The sequence below is a fragment of the Bactrocera dorsalis genome, chromosome 2 (genome assembly GCF_023373825.1).
Source record: "Bactrocera dorsalis isolate Fly_Bdor chromosome 2, ASM2337382v1, whole genome shotgun sequence".
Lineage (NCBI taxonomy): Eukaryota > Metazoa > Arthropoda > Insecta > Diptera > Tephritidae > Bactrocera > Bactrocera dorsalis.
Genome location: NC_064304.1, coordinates 86,432,794 through 86,451,792, shown reverse-complemented (window position 1 = coordinate 86,451,792; position 18,999 = coordinate 86,432,794). Strand labels below are relative to the sequence as shown.

The 18,999-nt window shown below is 33.2% G+C and overlaps 2 protein-coding genes and 1 long non-coding RNA gene across 15 annotated transcripts in view; 1 reads left to right on the top strand and 2 right to left on the bottom strand.

Moving 5' to 3' along the window:
* LOC105223352 (histone-lysine N-methyltransferase trithorax) overlaps positions 1–8,291 on the bottom strand; it is a 58,053-nt gene extending 49,762 nt beyond the window's left edge. The window contains exon 1 of one of the 3 annotated variants that reach the window (XM_049449199.1): positions 5,650–8,291. The gene's annotated coding sequence lies outside the window, so the exon portion shown is untranslated. The remainder of the gene's footprint in view (positions 1–5,649) is intronic. The other 2 variants (XM_049449200.1, XM_049449198.1) reach the window with 2 other exon arrangements.
* LOC125776547 (uncharacterized) lies at positions 6,028–18,953 on the top strand. The gene is made up of 2 exons (XR_007421806.1): positions 6,028–6,147; positions 18,684–18,953. It is a non-coding gene; the product is annotated as an uncharacterized LOC125776547 (long non-coding RNA).
* LOC105223353 (lachesin) overlaps positions 13,938–18,999 on the bottom strand; it is a 167,029-nt gene continuing 161,967 nt past the window's right edge. For 9 of the 11 annotated variants that reach the window (XM_049449202.1, XM_049449205.1, XM_049449208.1 and 6 more), the window contains 4 exons: positions 18,673–18,871; positions 17,073–17,221; positions 15,655–15,714; positions 13,938–15,580 (listed from right to left, as the gene is read on the bottom strand). In XM_049449202.1, the coding sequence (XP_049305159.1) occupies positions 15,444–15,580; positions 15,655–15,714; positions 17,073–17,221; positions 18,673–18,871 (545 nt within the window). In that variant the 3' untranslated portion in view covers positions 13,938–15,443. The remainder of the gene's footprint in view (positions 15,581–15,654; positions 15,715–17,072; positions 17,222–18,672; positions 18,872–18,999) is intronic. The other 2 variants (XR_007421804.1, XR_007421805.1) reach the window with 2 other exon arrangements.

Here is an 18,999-nt window from a genome sequence, read left to right as displayed (position 1 = left end):
TTGATATAAAGCGTTGAAGCAAACATGAGAAAGTATTCTGACGTGTTGATTATCGTGTCATACATTTTAAGATCGCTTTTCGTCTGAGTTGATAGGATTTAACTTGGATTTTCTGTAGCATTATGGACACATACATATGTAAATGGCACATTTTTTATATCTTCTTTCTCGTGTTACAGTATCATAAATGTTTTCAATAAATAGCAAGTGTTAGGGTTTTTTTAAAAGGTTAAATCTTTGTCTTCAATAACAAAATGAAGTTGCTATTCAAAAAAATTATCATCAAAATACGAAAACTTTAGTATAATGAGCTGGACACATATGTAAATTGCACAACCTAAAAAAAGGTTGACAATTTAGTTCATATTGTATTTTCATAAATTTTATGCCATACAAACGTTTTTATTGTTTATATTTTGTGCTGTAACCTTTATTTTTAATGACTGCTTCAGACCTGTAACCCATATTCTGACACTTAGCTTTAGGTATAGCGTACCAAGTTTCTTTAACGACAGACCAGAGATAGTCCATATTTTTATGACAATTTCAGTCTTGACTTCATTCCATAGGTTTTCAACTCGATTTAAGTCAGGGCTTTGCGCTGGCCAATCCAAAATATCTATCCTCTCTGCAGAAAACCAATTTTTAACTAGTTTCGAGGCGTTTATGGTATCGTTGTCTTGCATAAATTTACATTTAATTGGCATAGACTCAAAAGCATATGGTTCCATATGGTTTTTTTAAATGTGCAAGTACTGAAACTTGTCCATTTTTCCATTGGTTCTTACGAGCAGACCTACACCATGCCAAGAAAAACCATAATATTTCCGCCACCATGCTTTATCGTATTCTGAGTGTAACTAGGATTATATTCTTGGCACTTAGGACGATGTACAAATATTCTGCCATCTGGTCCTATCCCGTTAACCTTTGTTTCGTCACTCCACAATATACATATATTTTCAAAAAATTAAGCTTTTCTCTCATGAACTTTGGCGAAGATCAGTCGTTTAGAAATATTGTTTTTTGAAAGGAGTGGTTTCTTAATCGAGATGCGTCCGAACAATTTTGCCTGATTCAGAAAACTTCTGACAAGTCTAGAAGATATTTCTAAGCCCAAGTTGATATCACCTGCTACCTGCTGATAATTTTTTGGTGACTCTTACTATAGCGGCGTCTGTACGCGCATCCGTTTTACGTGGTCTTGGTTTCCGAATGCAATACTTGGGAACTCTCCATGCATGATTTGATTGCGTTGTATACTTTTTTACGAGAAATGTCCATTAGTTTAGAAATTTCGGCCACTTTTGGCCCTTTTTATACATTTTCCAAATTATTCGCCTTTCTTCTATTGTAGTATGCTTTCCGGATCCCATTTTATATTATTTCTTTCACTGAATTATAGCTGCGATGCTCTCGACGTTAACGGTTTTTTGGTGTTTAATAATTTTTGTAAAGATTTATGCCATGCACGAGACACTGTGCGATTACCTTGATAGCGGTGTAGACAGAGGAGTGCCATAACTGTAAATATTGCATCTATAGCCATGTAGATATGCATGCAAGTATCTTTATACAAACGACATTGTTGGCATGTGTGGGCAGGCAATCGGCCAGGCGAATGTGTAAATAATAATAATAATAATGGCAATAAAAGCACTTTGAGAAAAATGGCAATTGAAATTGAAATTCGATTTTCCGCTTTTACGAGATTTGCGTTTGTTTGCATAGCCAACACTCGTGTTTGTGCATATGTATGTACATATAGACACTGCTATTTGCCTTACTTTTATCGTTTTTATATTTTTCCTATTATTTTCTCTTCGTTTGCGCTGCAAATAATGCAAACAAATATTGAGACCGCATTAAGATGACTGTCAACGGTGCAGTAATTGCTGTTGTATTTGTTGTTAGTACATGCATAAGCCTACCTACCGTCTATACTATGTACATACATATGTATGTAAGTATGCCTATACATAAGTACATACATACGTAGCTATATTTGACTATCTCGACATACCTAACCAAATAATAAGTAAAATGTGTTTGGGCCGAGCAAATATGAGGATAATTTTTGTTGTTTATTTTTACGTTTTCTTATTTTTTTGTTGGTGTTCTTGTAGTTCTTTCAGTAAGATATTTATGTGTATATTTATAATATGCGCATTTGGAAATTTCACAAACCCAACGAAAAATGCGCGAATAGCAAACCAAAGCAAATATGCGATTATGGAGAGAGTGGACAACAGGAGAAAAAAAAAATAAAAAATTAAAAAACGAACTAACAAATTAAAGCGGGGTGACATGAGATAAACAGCAATAAAAATAAGGTTACGCCGATTGAAGCCAGATAAAATGCGGCGAAATATAATATGTAAATATAATACGAAACAACAATCGCAGGCTGGAGAATTACTTTGCCGGATTTTTTGTGAAATAATTTTCTTAATTCCGTCAATAAGTGAAAACAATCAACAACGTTTTACTAGCAAAAATACACCACTGTGTGTATACATGCTTTTTGTATGTGTGGGTGTTTGTAGGTATGCATGTAAATTTTATTTGACGAGTGAAAAATCGTGTAGCGGAAAAATCTATTCGTCATCGGCGGTGTCAGCGACAATACAAAACTCGTTACGACCGAAAAGAGCAACAAATTAAGTGCTCAACAACAACAACAACCACCACAAAATCAATTTAACGAAATTCATATTTCTTGCCCAGCCGAAGCGCTAAAAGATACATGTGTATACATTTATTTCACATGGCAAACTCGTACACGAATCGCTAATATGTAGTAAAAACTAAAAAGGCCAGATGAAAAAAGTGTGTAAATGACAACAACAACAAGATGTGGTGTTGCTTCTGCACGAGCAATCGCACACCCGCATATTCGCTCGATTTCGCATCACTACATATCGCGGCTGAAAACACGATGTATCTTCGCAAAACAAATCTTCGCTCAGAAGACAATAGGCGCAACCAGCAAGTGCGCGGGGCATAAGGTAGACAAATTACACAAACTACAATGCAAAATACTTGTTTTTCTACACTTAAGCGACAGTCGCGCATACGTATGTACATATGTAAATATGCGATGTACAGTGGGGGCGAAAAAAACACTCTCGCATTAATGTTTTTTTTTTTAATTAGAATATGTTTTAGAAGATATTGTATTTTTTTAATATTTTTAAAGCAAATTTCAAATAGTTCGAAAAATATTTTGGAAATGATTCAAACAAATATTTTCAAGGAATTTAAAAATATTTTAAATTTTATTCGAAAAGCATTTTACAAGTAATAATTCTTAAGTAAGAAAATCATTTGTAGTTAAGTCTATTCATTCAGGCTCTATAGCGACAAAAAAAATTGATATTAAGAAACATTATACTGTTTTAATTTTAGTTATTATTTTTATAGTTTTGTAGTTAATTTAGAATTTGTCACAAAATAATAACGCTCTTATGCAGTGAATGAAAAAAAAAACTTTTTTTATTTATTCCTTTCATAATTTTTTCACAAAAAAGGTTAGTTAAAAAGTCATATTGAATTTTGATATATTTGAAACCATAAAAAATTCTAAAAAAAAGGTGTGTAAAATTTAAACGAAATTCTTGTTCAATTCACAACCTGTCGTAAAGCATCGTAAAATCGTAAAATTATAAATTTTTACACTTGTTTTTTTTTTCATAATTTTACGATTTTACGATGCTTTACGACTGATTGTGAATTGAACATCTATCTAAAATATTTTGTATTTAATTTTTTAAGGGTATAAACTGCACAGTGAACTTTTGTTCATTATTTTATAAATTTTCTGATGTTTGTAATTAAATTATTGTAACCTAGCCCAAAAAGGTAAGATTTTCTTCTTTTAGTCTAGTAAGAAGACTTTGAAAATGATGAAAAATAAATCTATTGGAGATTGAAATCCATCGGAACGAAAGGAAAAATGTTTTATTTTTTTAATTAAAAATATTTATTTTTCCTGTTTATATTGAGTTAATATCGAAAAAATCCACATTTTTAATCAAAATTACGGTATTTTTTAAAAAGTCAGTAGACTTTATGTTCCTTGAAATATCTAAATTTTCGTGGTATAAAAATATATATAAAATACTAAGGTAAATTTTCTCAAAAAGGCAAAAAAAAAATAACATCAATTAAACATGTTGTATGAACATTCGATATATTCACAAGTGCATATAACACCTTAAGTCAATGTGCTATACCTTCGCAAATCACCTACTGTGCTTAAAGGTTATGTATAATTTAATTCATCCAAGTAAAATTATAATTTTTTTTGGATTATTTTATGTGATAAAGTCTTTATGAATGCATTCTTGAACAAGATATCTATTATAAATTACAAAAAAGAGATTTAACTAGTTAACAGAATTGAATTAAGTAATTTAACGGAATGTAACAAATGTATTACTTTAAGGAGCCAATAGGGTAATCTGTTTTTTTGAAATTTTTTTATCGAAATTTTTATTCTACAATAGAACCTTTTTCACATATCATGAGGTGTATCGTGGAGTGTATAAACAAATTTTTTTGAAATTTTTTTAAAAAATTTGAAAAAAGATTACGCTACTGACCCTTAATGAAATCTAAAGTAAACCCTTGTTTAAAAAATATCGTTCAACACGCCGCAATAATTATGACGAACACTGTATGTCATACTTCGCACATTTGCAGATATATGTACATAAGGTTAAAAACATACATATTAAATCGGCTATTTGTCTATTTACGCTCTTCTCCCACAATTGCTATAATTTTCTATGTTTTTGTTTTTGTCTTTTAACCACAAAAGTGTTTTTATACGATTTATTAAATAGGCAACTAGTTCGGCTTTTGTTATACATACACAAATATTAAATCAAAAAAAAGCAATTATAATGTGTGTGTTTATTTAAGTTTTTTAATCACATGAATCTGCGAACGGCTAAAAGGTACAAAATTAAAAGCAAAATAAAGCACCAACCGATTATGACTTTTATTTATTATTTATACATAGGCTTCGGTATGTATGTACATATGTACGTTTTGCGAAGAAACACCTTTAATTGCAAAAAAATCTATAGAGCGAGTTTCAACAATCGCAACAATAATAAAACGGCAGTCGAGAGCAGCCATAATATCCGCTTAATTATAATTACTATTATTGTTGTTGTCATTAATTTATTTTAGCGATTTGTTGCTGCTTTTGTAGCCATTCACTTATGAATTTATTATTTATTGATGCTGTAGCCACACACGCAACAATACACACGTCTAAAGGCACACTCACACACACGAATGCATTGTATATACACACACTTCTACACACACAAAATTTTATAGTGCTACTTTTCAGCATGTTTTATGCATATAAATCGCTTTAAATGTCAGCACAGCCTGCGGTTTATAATTTTTATACGTTTTGTTTTTTTTTTCAATATTTTTCAATGCTTATGGACTTAATTGGTATTTCTACTGTTATAGTTTCATAAATTTTACGTTGCTTTTATTTGTTTGCTTAATTCTCTTTTCGTATTTATTCAGCGCGCTTTGCTGCGTGTTCGTTTCGATTTGTATAGGTTTTTTTGGACATAATTTATTATTTGTATTTTATTTGCTCACACTTTATCGTCACTTTACCTTCAATTTAAAGCAAATTTTTATTGCTGTCACGAATTTCAATTATAAGTTAATTTGCATAAATAATACTTTGCACTTTTTGTCGTGTTACAATTTGTTATTGGAATTTATGTTTATACAGCTAGGACTTTATTTTTATATAGCTAACGTAATTTTTCGTACAAATATTGCTACACATACATACAAGCGTTTACTCGAAATTTTTAATATTCCTTTTCACTTTTCGATTTTTAATTTTTGCTTTCCGGTTGTTATCCAATAGTTGACTAAACGCATGCTTGACGACTGTCCGATTAAGAGCTAAATTAAATGAATATACCTAAAAAAGCTGTAACAACGCATACTGCGCGATGAAAACAATAACAAGGTATAAAAAGTAACCACCACGAAGAAAACTCGTTATATCGTTCCCAATAGTGGTCGCGGCTACATTGCAAGCAGCGTTGAACAAAGCCAACGAAAAAGGTTGGCTGCTTTTAAGGATAATTACATATTCAGGTAATGGTAATTGCTGTCGTCGCTGCGCTGATGTCGACTACATTGCGCGAGCATACACATATACACTTACTTCCATATATATTTCGTCTTATTTGTTCTTGTTTTCGCTTCATTTCAAGGGTAAACAAAAAATAAGGGTAAACGTGACGCAGCGCAAACTTCTAGATAGCGATTTTATTGTGTTTCGGTAAATACCAATAATACAGAATGTGCGCTCAGCGTTAAAATTTAATATTGAATTGGTTTTCTCTTTTTATATTGGTTTTTGGTATTCATGGTGTGCACGCAGACATATGAACTGCAGATGGTATCAGTGCATGTTTTTCTACATAATAATATTTCTCACGTTCTCATGAAGCAAGCATTTTTCACACCAATCTGCGAAATCTAACCCCGATTGCAGCAACAAATTCTATTTAACCAATAATTTTACACCGAGTTAAACAATTATTTACAACGCGGTTAGCCGCTTGTGCACAATATATGTACATATATCGAAGAATTCGTAAAAGAAATTACGAAATATCAGCATCAACAAATGACACACTGTATGGGAGCAACAGTAGGCAAGAGCCATCAAAACAAACTACAAATTCACCGCCAATTGCAGCGTTATGCGCGCGCATTTGTTTTCAAAACATTTTTCGCTTTCAGTTTTTTGTGTTACGCTTTAACATTTCATTTCTCCCATTCACTGTTTTCATATGTTGTTTTCATGATTTATTACGATTTTCTGCTATTTGCGATTTTTTCAGATATTTTCATATTTTTTCTTGTGCACATACTTGTCCTGTATACATCGTTGTTGTATATATTTGCTTACCTTCTTCTTAAATCCAGATTTCCGCCTTTGTTGCTGCGTTGGAACTTAGTTTTGTCTGCACAGTTTCAAAATTTATTTGTTGTCAACTTTTTTATGTTAATTTTTTATTGATATTCACTTTAAACATTATTATTTTCACTATATTTCGCACATTTCACTACCGTTTCGCATTCTCAACCCATTTACCATTTTTATATAGTTTGTTTTCGTTTTTCTCGTTGGTTGTGCGCTCTCGCTGTTACCATTCGCGCAAACCGAAAATTCACTCACAAAAATATACACAACTACACGCACTTTTGCTACATACGAACACACTCGATTACTCGTGTATACGAAAGATGAAAAATTTTTCTCACTACCTTTACTGTAAGCAGGTTTTTCGATTTTCATTCGTTGATTTGACACACTTCCTGCACGATTTTCATGCCGTTTTCACTACTCGCACTTACTTTAGTGATTGTTTTTCACTTTTTCAATAGTTTTATTAATTAATTATGACATTTTCTACATAAATAAGTGGAAAATAACGCACGCACGATACGTTAATACGTTTGAGGGAAAAGCGAAAAAGTAGAATGCGAAATGTGAGCTTAGCTGCGGTTATTGTGGCGTTTCTCTTTGCTGACGGAATTCCGAGTGGAGTGTGTTCCATTAGGTAATCGTGTTTAGGTAGCAAACGCCAATTGGCGGTGTTCACAGCTCGCGTAGTTACGAATTGGAAATGGAGAGAATGAAATAAAACCGGTAGTTTAAAATTAGAGAATTTTGTAAGGTGTTTATTTTGTATTATAAGCTTATTTCTTTTTTAAAACAGTGAGGAAATATTTTTGTATTTATAAAATGATTATTTTTTTCACTCATTGAATGTCACACACTGGCAGTGCTGTCGGACATTTTATAGGCTTTCCTGTATTTGGTAAATTTTTTCTCATCATTTGGGTTGCTGTCGTTAAAGAAGCATCATATTTATGGACCTGATATGCAACCTCCGCTGATTGTGCATTCAAGATAAGACCAACGATGCCTTTCCAAAGCGTAATAGCAGGAAACTGGAAAGTCGATAAGGCTGATAAAAGGACACTATTGTCTCAACATTCATAGCTGGGAATTAGTCCGAGCTCCGTTGTCCTAGTGGGGTAAACGCTAATCGAAAATGTCTCGCGAGAGTTCGGTGAGCGCTTGTCAACAACTGGTGCTAATACCACTGTGAGGTACTTCTATCCAGATCTGGAACGCTAGACGTCCAATGAACAAGGTTCACCTTGTTCTTATTATATTGATGTCGTTGAAGCTAAAAATCTTAACGACCGCCAGTTGTCGGGAGAAGACGAGCAAGAAACAACCACAACACTTTCTGCTCGACTGAAAAACTTCCGATAGACAGAAGATCAAATTTTTGGCTACCATATCTTCGATGAACTGGCTGAATTGAATGTAATAAAAGGTCGATAGTTCAAATGTCTCGAGTGGAATATTTGTAATCACCAAATCAGCTCGAGATCTAGGCAAATCAACAAAGCGCCTACGAATATCCTGAAAGAATGTGCACATTCCATCTTTAGAAGTTTTCTAGAGATAGTGTCTTCACTGCGTTGAAAAAAACAGAAACAACTTGGTGATATAATACCAAATGAAGCAATTGGTGCATCAGTAGCGACTTCTTTGTCTACATTAAAAGTTGTTTTATTTAGCTCAAAGTGTTCTCCAGAGTTTCTATGATTCACCTCATTCATAACGAGCACGATTGAAAATTGATTAATTAAAACCATTCATGAAGAACAATACTTGGGCACCACCTTGGTCCAATCCTCTCATTCCTTACAAGTATGAGGACAAAGAAAAAGATGACAAAGAAACTCGACACAACATACTTAGCTATCGGAATTATCATGAATGAGGTCGAAGTCCCCAATAATTTCAGCGGGTCCTTATCTACAGGTAATAGATCTGTAAGCCATATTTTTTCATAACCACCAACGGTGAATATATATGCTCGGAAATTGATCGGAAAACTATTGACGGTAACTGGTTTCACCTCATTCCGATGTTAGATTAGTTTAAGAGGTCGATCAAAACTGGGGTCTCATATGAAGAGCTTAGAACGCCGATCCGTTGTATTACCTAAAATTGCTATAAAACGCTTTGAGTCTTTCACAAATTTGTTGAGACGACTAATGTCACTTTCGGCTGTCTCCTAGTTCACCGAAGATAAGACTGCTAGATATTTCATCGTAAGTCTTGCAAAGGCTGGACAATGGAGGAGAAAGTGCCATCGCACTTTCCCAGTCAACTTTGACAATTTGCGCCTGTCAAAAATTTAAGCGGCAGCCTAAAGTTAAGTTGACAAAGAGCTCCTTACAGACGACTTCCTCTCCAACCTTCCCTCCTAAAGGTTCAAAAACAGATGATATTGGTTGGCCACCTAGATCTTCAAATCAAACTTTCCACAACTTGTTTTTGTAGATATGTATGTTATTTCGAAAAGAAAGTTTATGCCAGAAATCCTCTGACCATTGACGATCTCAAATACACTCGTTCGTGTCGAAATCAAGATGGTAATGCAGTGGCAGATAAAGGCATATAATGCCAGTTCCAGTGGAAAGATTTGAAGGCAATGTATTCAAAAGTTAGTTGAAATCATTTATAATACTAAACCAGACACTGAACCCAATTATCGACGGTTTTCAAGCATAAATGGGCCGATACTGCTGCAAGTTTATGTTCGATATTCGACGTAGAGCATACACTTGACGTAGGCTTACAGGAAATAGTCTAACGGCGCCAAATCACACGACCGATATGGCCAATTACCTGGGCCATTTCGTGAGATAACACGTTCACCAAACTTGGTTTTCAATAAGCCGATTGTGATATTCGCTGTGTGGCTTTTAACGCCTTCCAAGTCCATATCATCCAATTCGGGCCAGAAATATTCGATTATCATTGAGCGGTGGCGCTTTCCATTCACTGTAACATTCCGGTTTTGATTATCTCGGAAGAAGCGCTCTTTTCTTTGTAGCGCTCTTATTGAAAAACCGGCTCTTAAAGTTGAGGCCACAGTCTACGAATTTCGGTAGTAAATTTTTATAATTTCGATTCGTTGCACAGTGGTCGGTATCATATGGAATCAGCGGCCAAAAATACTTCCACTACTTTCATATATAAAAGTGAAACTTTTGTCAAAGCTTTTTAAAATCTCCCTCTTGCGTTTCCCACTCCGACACCCCCCTGATGGTAACAAATTTTAATTAATTATATTAAATTAGAAAAAGTTGATAAACAAAAAAAGGAATTTCTTGAATATTATTCACCTAAATTAAAAACTCATTTTAATAAAATCGATTTACTTTTGCATGATAGTTTCTTTGACTGGTGAAGAAAGGATCTGAGCTCAAAAGCAATCGGTTTAGAAAGTTCTCATTTGTAGCGATCCGTTAGTGCTTTCATGTATGATGGAGTCCATCCATCTTAACGTCCTTATTGCTTGACTCAGCAGATTCTTCTGAGAGCCCTCCAGTTGAAACTGGTGCATATTGAGTAACATCGGGAGCGTTATGACTGAAGGAAGATAATACCAAGAATAATATGAAGTTAATTACTTTGCAGGATTTAGCGCAAATCTAGTACATTTACGCTTTATTAAACTGATTCTTTTTGAATTTGAATTCGAACAGGACAGCAATAGCGAGTGGACGAAGGTCTGCGGTTTTTCCAAATATGTTTGCGCTCTTTAGCATTTTGCGACTTTATTATCAGTTATACAGGGGCATACATATGTCGTGACAAAAAAATTATTGTCTTCCAAATTATTATTTTCAAATTTCTATTTATATTCGCTCTGACCAGAATTGCCATCAAAGCCACATATTCCTATTGATAATACATAGGTAACTAGAGGACTCTTTCTGTTCATTAACTACATTTGAGACGCAATGTGGTCTAATAATTTTTTTTATCTCAACTTCAACATCAGATTCTGTGACCTTTATTTGCTCAGGATAACTGTTTTTCCTTTAAAATGTTATCATAGCAGGATAAAAAGTTAATATCAAGTTTTTTGTTAACGAAGTTTCTATTAAGTGTTCTTCGGTGATAAGAGATATTACTTCATACATTTTCTAAACACCAAAATTCAAAAATATAATATTTTATATAAGCGTGAAATTTTACACCGATATGATGATGTGTCTAAATAAAAGTACGTATAAAACGAACATTTGATAAAAAAGAGAAAATGATAAAATGAAAACTAAAGCTCAAATATGTATGTATATCTTTATCTTTATATATATAAATCTTCTGACCATGTGTTTGCATTTGAACTGCTCCAAAACGGATGGACCGATTTTGATGAAATTTTGTGTGTATGTTCAAGGAGATTCGAGAATGGTTTAGATTTACAATTTGGACCACTGGAAAATGTTTTTTAAATTATTTTTTCATTTTTAATCAGTTATTAATTTTGGAATGTTTGACCGATAGATGGCGCTACCATCGCAGTATCCAATATTCAAACCTTAAATTGGCGTAAACGTGCATTAAAGAAAACGATGCCAAAGTAAAAGGCGACATCTGTGGATCAAGTTTTTATATTGTGGACAGAGTTGTTCGTTCTTAAGTAATAAAATCCTGCTAACTATTGGAGGGGGTATCTTGACAGGCAATTTAAAATTGCAAAAGGTCTGGCATAAAAAAATAGCGGCATAACTGAAGTGTTGATAAAAAATTTGAGATATACAGAAATCTTTTCGAAGCATTGCAGAGAGCAATGCAATATTTAAACGTGAAACGATGAATATATATGTATATGTGTACAATTTCAAACTGATCCTTCCTGAAAAGTAATAAAATTGCTAAATATTGGGAATAGTAGAATAGAACTGCAATCAAATACACAATGCAATGAATTAAATCTGGCTCATTTATCATTCGATGAATAATATACCACGGGCATCCCAAAAGACTGATGCCATAACCTTGCCAGCCGATTTTTTTGTCTTTCCACGCTTGAGAACCGTTTCTTAATATGCAGTCCACCAGGCTGACAATCGATTGGACTCGATTGATTTCACTGATGCACAGCCCAAATTCAATAGTATTTTTACCCCAAAAACCAATTCTTTCTTAACGCACGAAATGCTTTTTGATTCATTTTTGTTGCTTCATCAAAAATGCGATTATTCCTTAACTAATACTTATAATCTAACTAATAGAAATCATATAGATGGCATTAGTAGTACTACCTATGCATCAGCCACAGTAAAACGTAAGCGGGTCCTCTAGTACATATGTATATGTATGATGAAAAAAAAAATAAAAAACAATAAAATATTCACGAAATACATACACGTAAATACAAAAAATTACACACAAAAAATCGCATGCCTGGTAGAATAACATGAATAACAAAGAAAGTTGCAAAAAGTTGCAGCTGAAATCAATAGCATGGACTTAGAAAACATTAACTAATATAAATAGACTTGATTCATTTGAGGGCGAGATAGCGATCACAACTTTTTGTATACCTTAAATCGGTGTATAAAGAAAAACATACCTCTCAAAAGGGCACTTATAAAGCAATTGTTTTAAAATAATAAAACAACATATTATTACATAAAAACCACTTTGTTATATAACATATACGGACTTATATTATAAATACTCATTTCGATTTATGGGGATTAAACATGATTTTATATTGCAATTTAATTTATTGTAAGAGATAATTTTTAAGCTATTTTCACTGCACAGTCCGCGTGTTTCTATTGTCTCACTTCTCTTGGTTTTCGTAGCCCCTACGAATGGGATTAATCAAAAATGTATTTACCGTTAGTTTTGTTGGTGTTTTAGGAATAGCCTTGATACATACAGTGGTAAATTTCAAACTTTTATTTTTTTTTATTTTTGGCCTATGAAATCGACCAGTGTGCGCTGGTTTGTTGAAATCGCCGATATCGGACCATTACAGCTTATAGCTGCCGTACAAACTAAACGATCGAAATCAAGTTGTACTAAGGAATCTTTTTTATTTGTGTAGAGTATTATAGCTTAGAAACCGCAACTTTCTTGTTGTTATTATTATTGTTGTTGATATTAATTTTCATTACTAGGATTATTGATATTATGAAAACTTCTCATTTGTTTTTTCTCATTGCACTGAAAATTTGTTCTTTACAAACGTAAGCATATTTTGTTGCCTACATTTAGGCGCCAACCAATTTTGTATGAGAATCCGCTCTAAGCATGGAAATTTTAGAAAATTAAAACTACTTTTTGTTGTTTTTTAAGTATGCGTTATGCTTTTATTTTATTATGCCAGACTTTCTCGCAATATCTTTTATATTTATCTACTATTTTATAGTATCGTGGTTTTGCTTAATCATCTGCTAGTAATTACAATATATTTATTTTAGCAATAATATTTCTTATGCACATTTCTTCATTCAACTTACTATAATTAATTAATTATTATTTACCAAGTAACGTTATGCTTGTACATACAGACACACATATGCACTTACATAACTATGTATGTATGTCTTGATTACACTTAAATATTAAACTTATGCACTCATACATATGCTTATACATATATGTATATGTTTTACATAAGTACATTTACATAATCGTATATATGAATATATTTAATGAATGCTTCTGTATGCATGTTTTGGCGATGTCATAATGATATTTACCGTTGCAGTTGATATTTTTGATAGTTCCGTTATATTTGCTCATGCATTTTGGCTCATATATTTGGCATTTCGTTCATGTATATATATATATATATATATGTGTGTGTGGATTTACATTTGTGTATGTATTGTGGTTCATTTTCGTTTTTAATATTTTTTAAATTTTATTATTATTTTTTTTAATTCAATACAATTACATAATTAGCACACAAACTTAAATTCAATTCGTTTAGTTGCATACATATATTCTACATTCTCATATACTTATGTAGATATGTTTTTGTTTTTTTTTTTTGTTGTTTTTGCTTACATTAAGAGTTCGATAAGTATTTTTGATACGTTTTGGTTTTAATTTTATTTGTCCTTTTTTCTCTTTGCTCTTCGTTTGGTCATCTTATACACGCAGTACTTATTTATTATTAGTTTTTTTTTGCTTTACATTCTTCGGCTTTTTTTCTTGGCTGCTGTCTTTATATTTCTAGAAATGCATTTTCTGCCACTCTTTGAAGTTGTTTTTATTGTTTAGCTAACTTACGGTAAATCATAAATAATATGGTTTTGCCTTAATTACTGGTTTTAGATACATTTTACAAGTTTTCGAAGCTTTTGCTGTGTTGACGTTTAAGCCTTAAAGAATTAGTGTTTTCAAAATAATAACGGAATTTCAAAATCAAATCATAAAGCAGCTACAATAAAGGATATGTAAAAAAATTAAGTTCAACTGAAGTAGTTTTGCTGAAAAAAAGTTTTAATGAATAATAGTATGACTTAGGTGTTGATAAACTATTGAGAAACTGTTGAGAAACTGCTAAGATTTAATATTTGTGAATTTGGTAAACTTTTTGATATAAATGCATATATTAATTGCCAAAAAATAAATTATTCTTTATATTTCTAAATTTAACTAACTGTTGAGAAACTATTGAGAAACTGTTGAGAATCAATATTTGTGTATTTGGTAAACTTTTTGATAAAAATAGAAATAGGATTAGTCAAAAGCACATTTTTGTTCAAATTACTAAATTTAACTAACTGTTGAGAAACTGTTGAGATTTAATATTTTTGGATTTGGTAAACTTTTTGACAAAAATAGAAATAAGATTTGTCGAAAGCACATTTTTGTTCATATTACTGAATTTACTGAACTGTTGAGAAACTATTGAGAAACTGTTGAGAATCAATATTTGTGTATTGGGTAAACTTTTTGATAAAAATAGAAATAGGATTAGTCAAAAGCACATTTTTGTTCAAATTATTAAATTTAACCACCTGTTGAGAAACTGTTGAGAAACTGTTGAGAATCAATATTTGTGTATTGGGTAAACTTTTTGATTTAAGCGCATATGTTAATTACCAAAAATAAATTTTTGTTTATATTTCTAAATTTACCGAACTGTTGAGAAACTTTTGAGAAACTATTGAGATTTAATATTTGTATTTATAGTAAACTTTTCGTTATAAATTTAAATAGTTTTTTAAAATTGCTATCACTGAACTATTGAGAAACTATTGATATACTGATGGGAAATATACTATAAAATTTTCATTCGCAAATTTAGTTTAACAAAAGTACTTAAGTGATTTGAGAACTTCGAAGATCAAAGATCACTTTTTGATTTGAACGCCATGCATTCATTACTCCTTAATCGTATTAACATAGTTAGCCAACTAACGAACAAACAAGCAAACATGCTAAGTAAATATGTATACTTATATATCTATATACCTAAATACATATGTATTAAATAAATGCATTAGTTTCGCAACTTGAACATAAACTACGCTCGCCGGCTAACCGCCGGTGCTGTGACCGACGTCGAAAACAGCAATTGTGCGATGTAAAATGTCAAATGAAGCTTCAGAATTGTGGCTAATGAAGTCGCTGGAACACCACCGCGCGCCGCCTCCTCGATGCCTGTCAAAAAGCCGCAAGTAACAGAAATTGAAATGGGTTAGACATTTTTCTTTGGATTATGCAAAGCAACTCACCACTGATAAAATTGAGATGATCGTCATTTATGGACGCGATGCCGGGATGCAATTTGATTTCTAAAAATAAATATAATAAAATAAAATAAAATTTAATATTTTTCAAACAGATGGAGTTAAGAATAAGCTGAATGAAGAAATATAAGATAGTGCAGAGCTCATATAGGCGAGTTCTTTAATTGAGAGAGTGGCATTCACGACTTTTATTCTCACCCCTATATACTTCGGATTCCTTAATGTGTCAAAAATCTAGCAGTTCTGGAATTATTTTTAAAATAAACATCGTCACCCATACTTCTCATACACTTGAACACTTGGTCTGACTTTTTCCTACCCTGTGTGAGCTGTATTTTTATGACGTATTATATTATCACAATCTCGCGGAATTCAGAATAGAATTACACCATTCCGTTTTCAGATCTCGAAGTGATTGACAATCACTTATGATTTTTGTAAATACTCTTCTTTCTTCTGCTATAGATCCTACACTTGCTGAAGCAATTGTCCGTAGAAGGGTACTATCAGGGGCTACTTTGGTTTGAAAATATTTAAAAGTGGGCGTGGCCCTGCACCCTCATAGGTTTAAATAATATATCACCCAAACCCTTAAAGCTACATATATCAACCAGGGCGAATTATGTCGGCACCTCTCGTGACAGCGAGAAAATAGGTGAAATCAGATGATAACCACGCCCACTCCACATATACATATATAACAGTTTTTATTTTTATTTTTCATCAAAAAATCACTTTCAGCGATGAGGCTCATTTCTGACTGAATGGCTTCGTCAATAAGCTAATTATGCCTTATTGGTCAGACAGCAATCCGCACGTGCTCCATAAGTCACCATTGCATCCCGAAAAAATTACGGCTTGATGGTATTAGTATTAAATCCTATACATCGATTTTCGTTATTCTAACAAACCTTATCCCGAATATGTCGGTCAATATGATATATATATAATTGCTTTGATTCCGAACCTCTGATTGACGTTCCGGATCTTGAGTTGTTTTCCTGGCTTTGGTCCTGGGAAGTTGCTGCAGTGTGAAATGTTCGGTTGCACCCGAACTTAGCTCTTCCTCACTTTAAATATAAAAAAGAACATGGATTTGGGCATTGAAATATTCTGGAATTTTTATTTTCAGCCCTTAAACTTTGCTTTTGCTTGATACGAATGAGGTGTAGAAGTCAGGCCAAAAAATTGTGTGTGGGTAATGCTATTTGGATTTCAAGGTATTATGTACTATATATAATTTAATGCCAACTTACAATATCAAAACTTGTCCCCCGATTTATTCTCTATTCTCATAAAAAAACTGTCTATTTTCATAAAAAACCATTAAAACAGCGTTTATTTCCATTAAATCATCTCTATCACCACATAAATAAATGCCATATCATAATATTCATACTTACCATAGAGCCTCAGAGTGCCCTCTGCACGGCCGAGGGAGTTCGTGCTCACACAGTGGTATGTGCCAACATCGGAGGGTGAGAACGAGCGCACGACCAGCAGCATCACGCCACGGTAGCCATCACGTTTTTCCGTTATGCCATATTTGGGACTAGAAAAAGTGTAAAGGGCATATGTCACTGTTTTATGGGAAAAGTTTTTATTGCGTAAATATGGTTTTTTGCGTCTTTCGCACACGAATGTAAATATACGAGTATATCTTGTATGTGTATACGTTTAGGTAATTGCAATTATGAACACATGTTTGAGTTTACAATTTCATACAAAATGCCTGTTTGGTGCAAAAATATCACATCACATCATAACAGAAGTAACACATGATGCTGATATGATATCATGTCGTACATGACAACAATACATGATGTTATATAAATTTGAGTTTACAATTCCATAAAAAAACCCGTTTGGTGAAAAATATCACATCACATCATTGCAAAAGTAGCACATCACATGATATTGATATGATATCATACATGTACATCACAACAACATGTGACATAAATTTGTAGCGTGTGACACAACAACATTGCACCAACCTGCAATAGATTTTAATTTTTTAAATTCAAACGCGATCCAATATCTCATCACATGAACTCTTCACTAAGAATCTCTTTCGGGAGGCCTGTCTTTTCGTTTCTGGGTCAGTGACCGTTCAATTGATGAATCTCACAGTGTAATTTTGATAACATCATTAGATATCTGGTTCCAAACGTTGGCGGAATCGGACCACGGAACCGGATGGAACCGAACCAGTCGACCAAAAGTCAATTTATTGGCGAAACAAACCTATACGGTCTGATATTTGTCTTGGGTTTGTCCGGAAAGTAATAGGACTGACTTTCTTCCGCCGCGACTGTACTTCGAAGCGTGCACGCACCCACTGTGTTCGGTAGAGGGCGTTCCTAGCTAACGAACGAGCGGCTAGTCTGTTGTCTCCGAGCACCTGAAGAGTCAGGACAAACATTTTCGCACGACGTATTTCTGTGAGTGGTACGCGATTAAATTCTGGGTGAAACTCGGTAAATCTGTGACAGAGACGTTTGATATGATCAAGCAGGTTTACCCAAATGAACTTGATCAGAGAAGCCGGGTTTCCTACGTTTATATGTTTGGATATTTAAACGTGATGCCCATCTCCATTATGTTATTAATGGAAATAACGTAAAAAGTTCCATCGTAAAGGGCCGTGAGCCATTTTAATGATAAAGGTTTACGGTCAAGGGTTGCGGGGAATGTTGATGAAGACCTCTATTGTCGATAACTGTCGACCAGCTCGAGTTTCAGACTACGATACAGCTTTTTCAAGCGGTGTCGGCTTCTTATCTAAAGGTGCACTAGCGGAAATTTAAATAATTCTGTAAATAATTTGTCAACTCTACAAGTCGCTTTATCGATAAATGAGATTCAGGAGTTTTCTGGTATCACAAAGTATAGTATATCAGCTGACTAAGTGTAAACTCAGACACATGCATCCGTATTTATTATATATTTTGATAGCAACAACAAAATAAGTTATAAAAATTTAACATTTCAAATATTTACCCGTCCAACAGCATCTCCGGCCCCGGCTGTCCCGATTCCAAATTCGAATTCGAGATGCTCGCATAGCCGCTGGGAGTGCGGGCACCCTTTAGCCAATAGGAGACGGGCGATGGTGAGGCCTCGACATGACATTCCAGTTGTACGTCGGAGCCGAGCGGTGTGCCTAACAATTGACTTGGAGCGCGTACCATGGGGGCAACTGAGAGAAGGCAATACAAATGTGAAATTAGTTGTAAAGTTTTTAAAGTTAATTAGTAATTAAATAAATATGTAATAAATAATTTTCAATTTTGTTTTAATTTTTTTATTATTATTATTTTTTTTTTT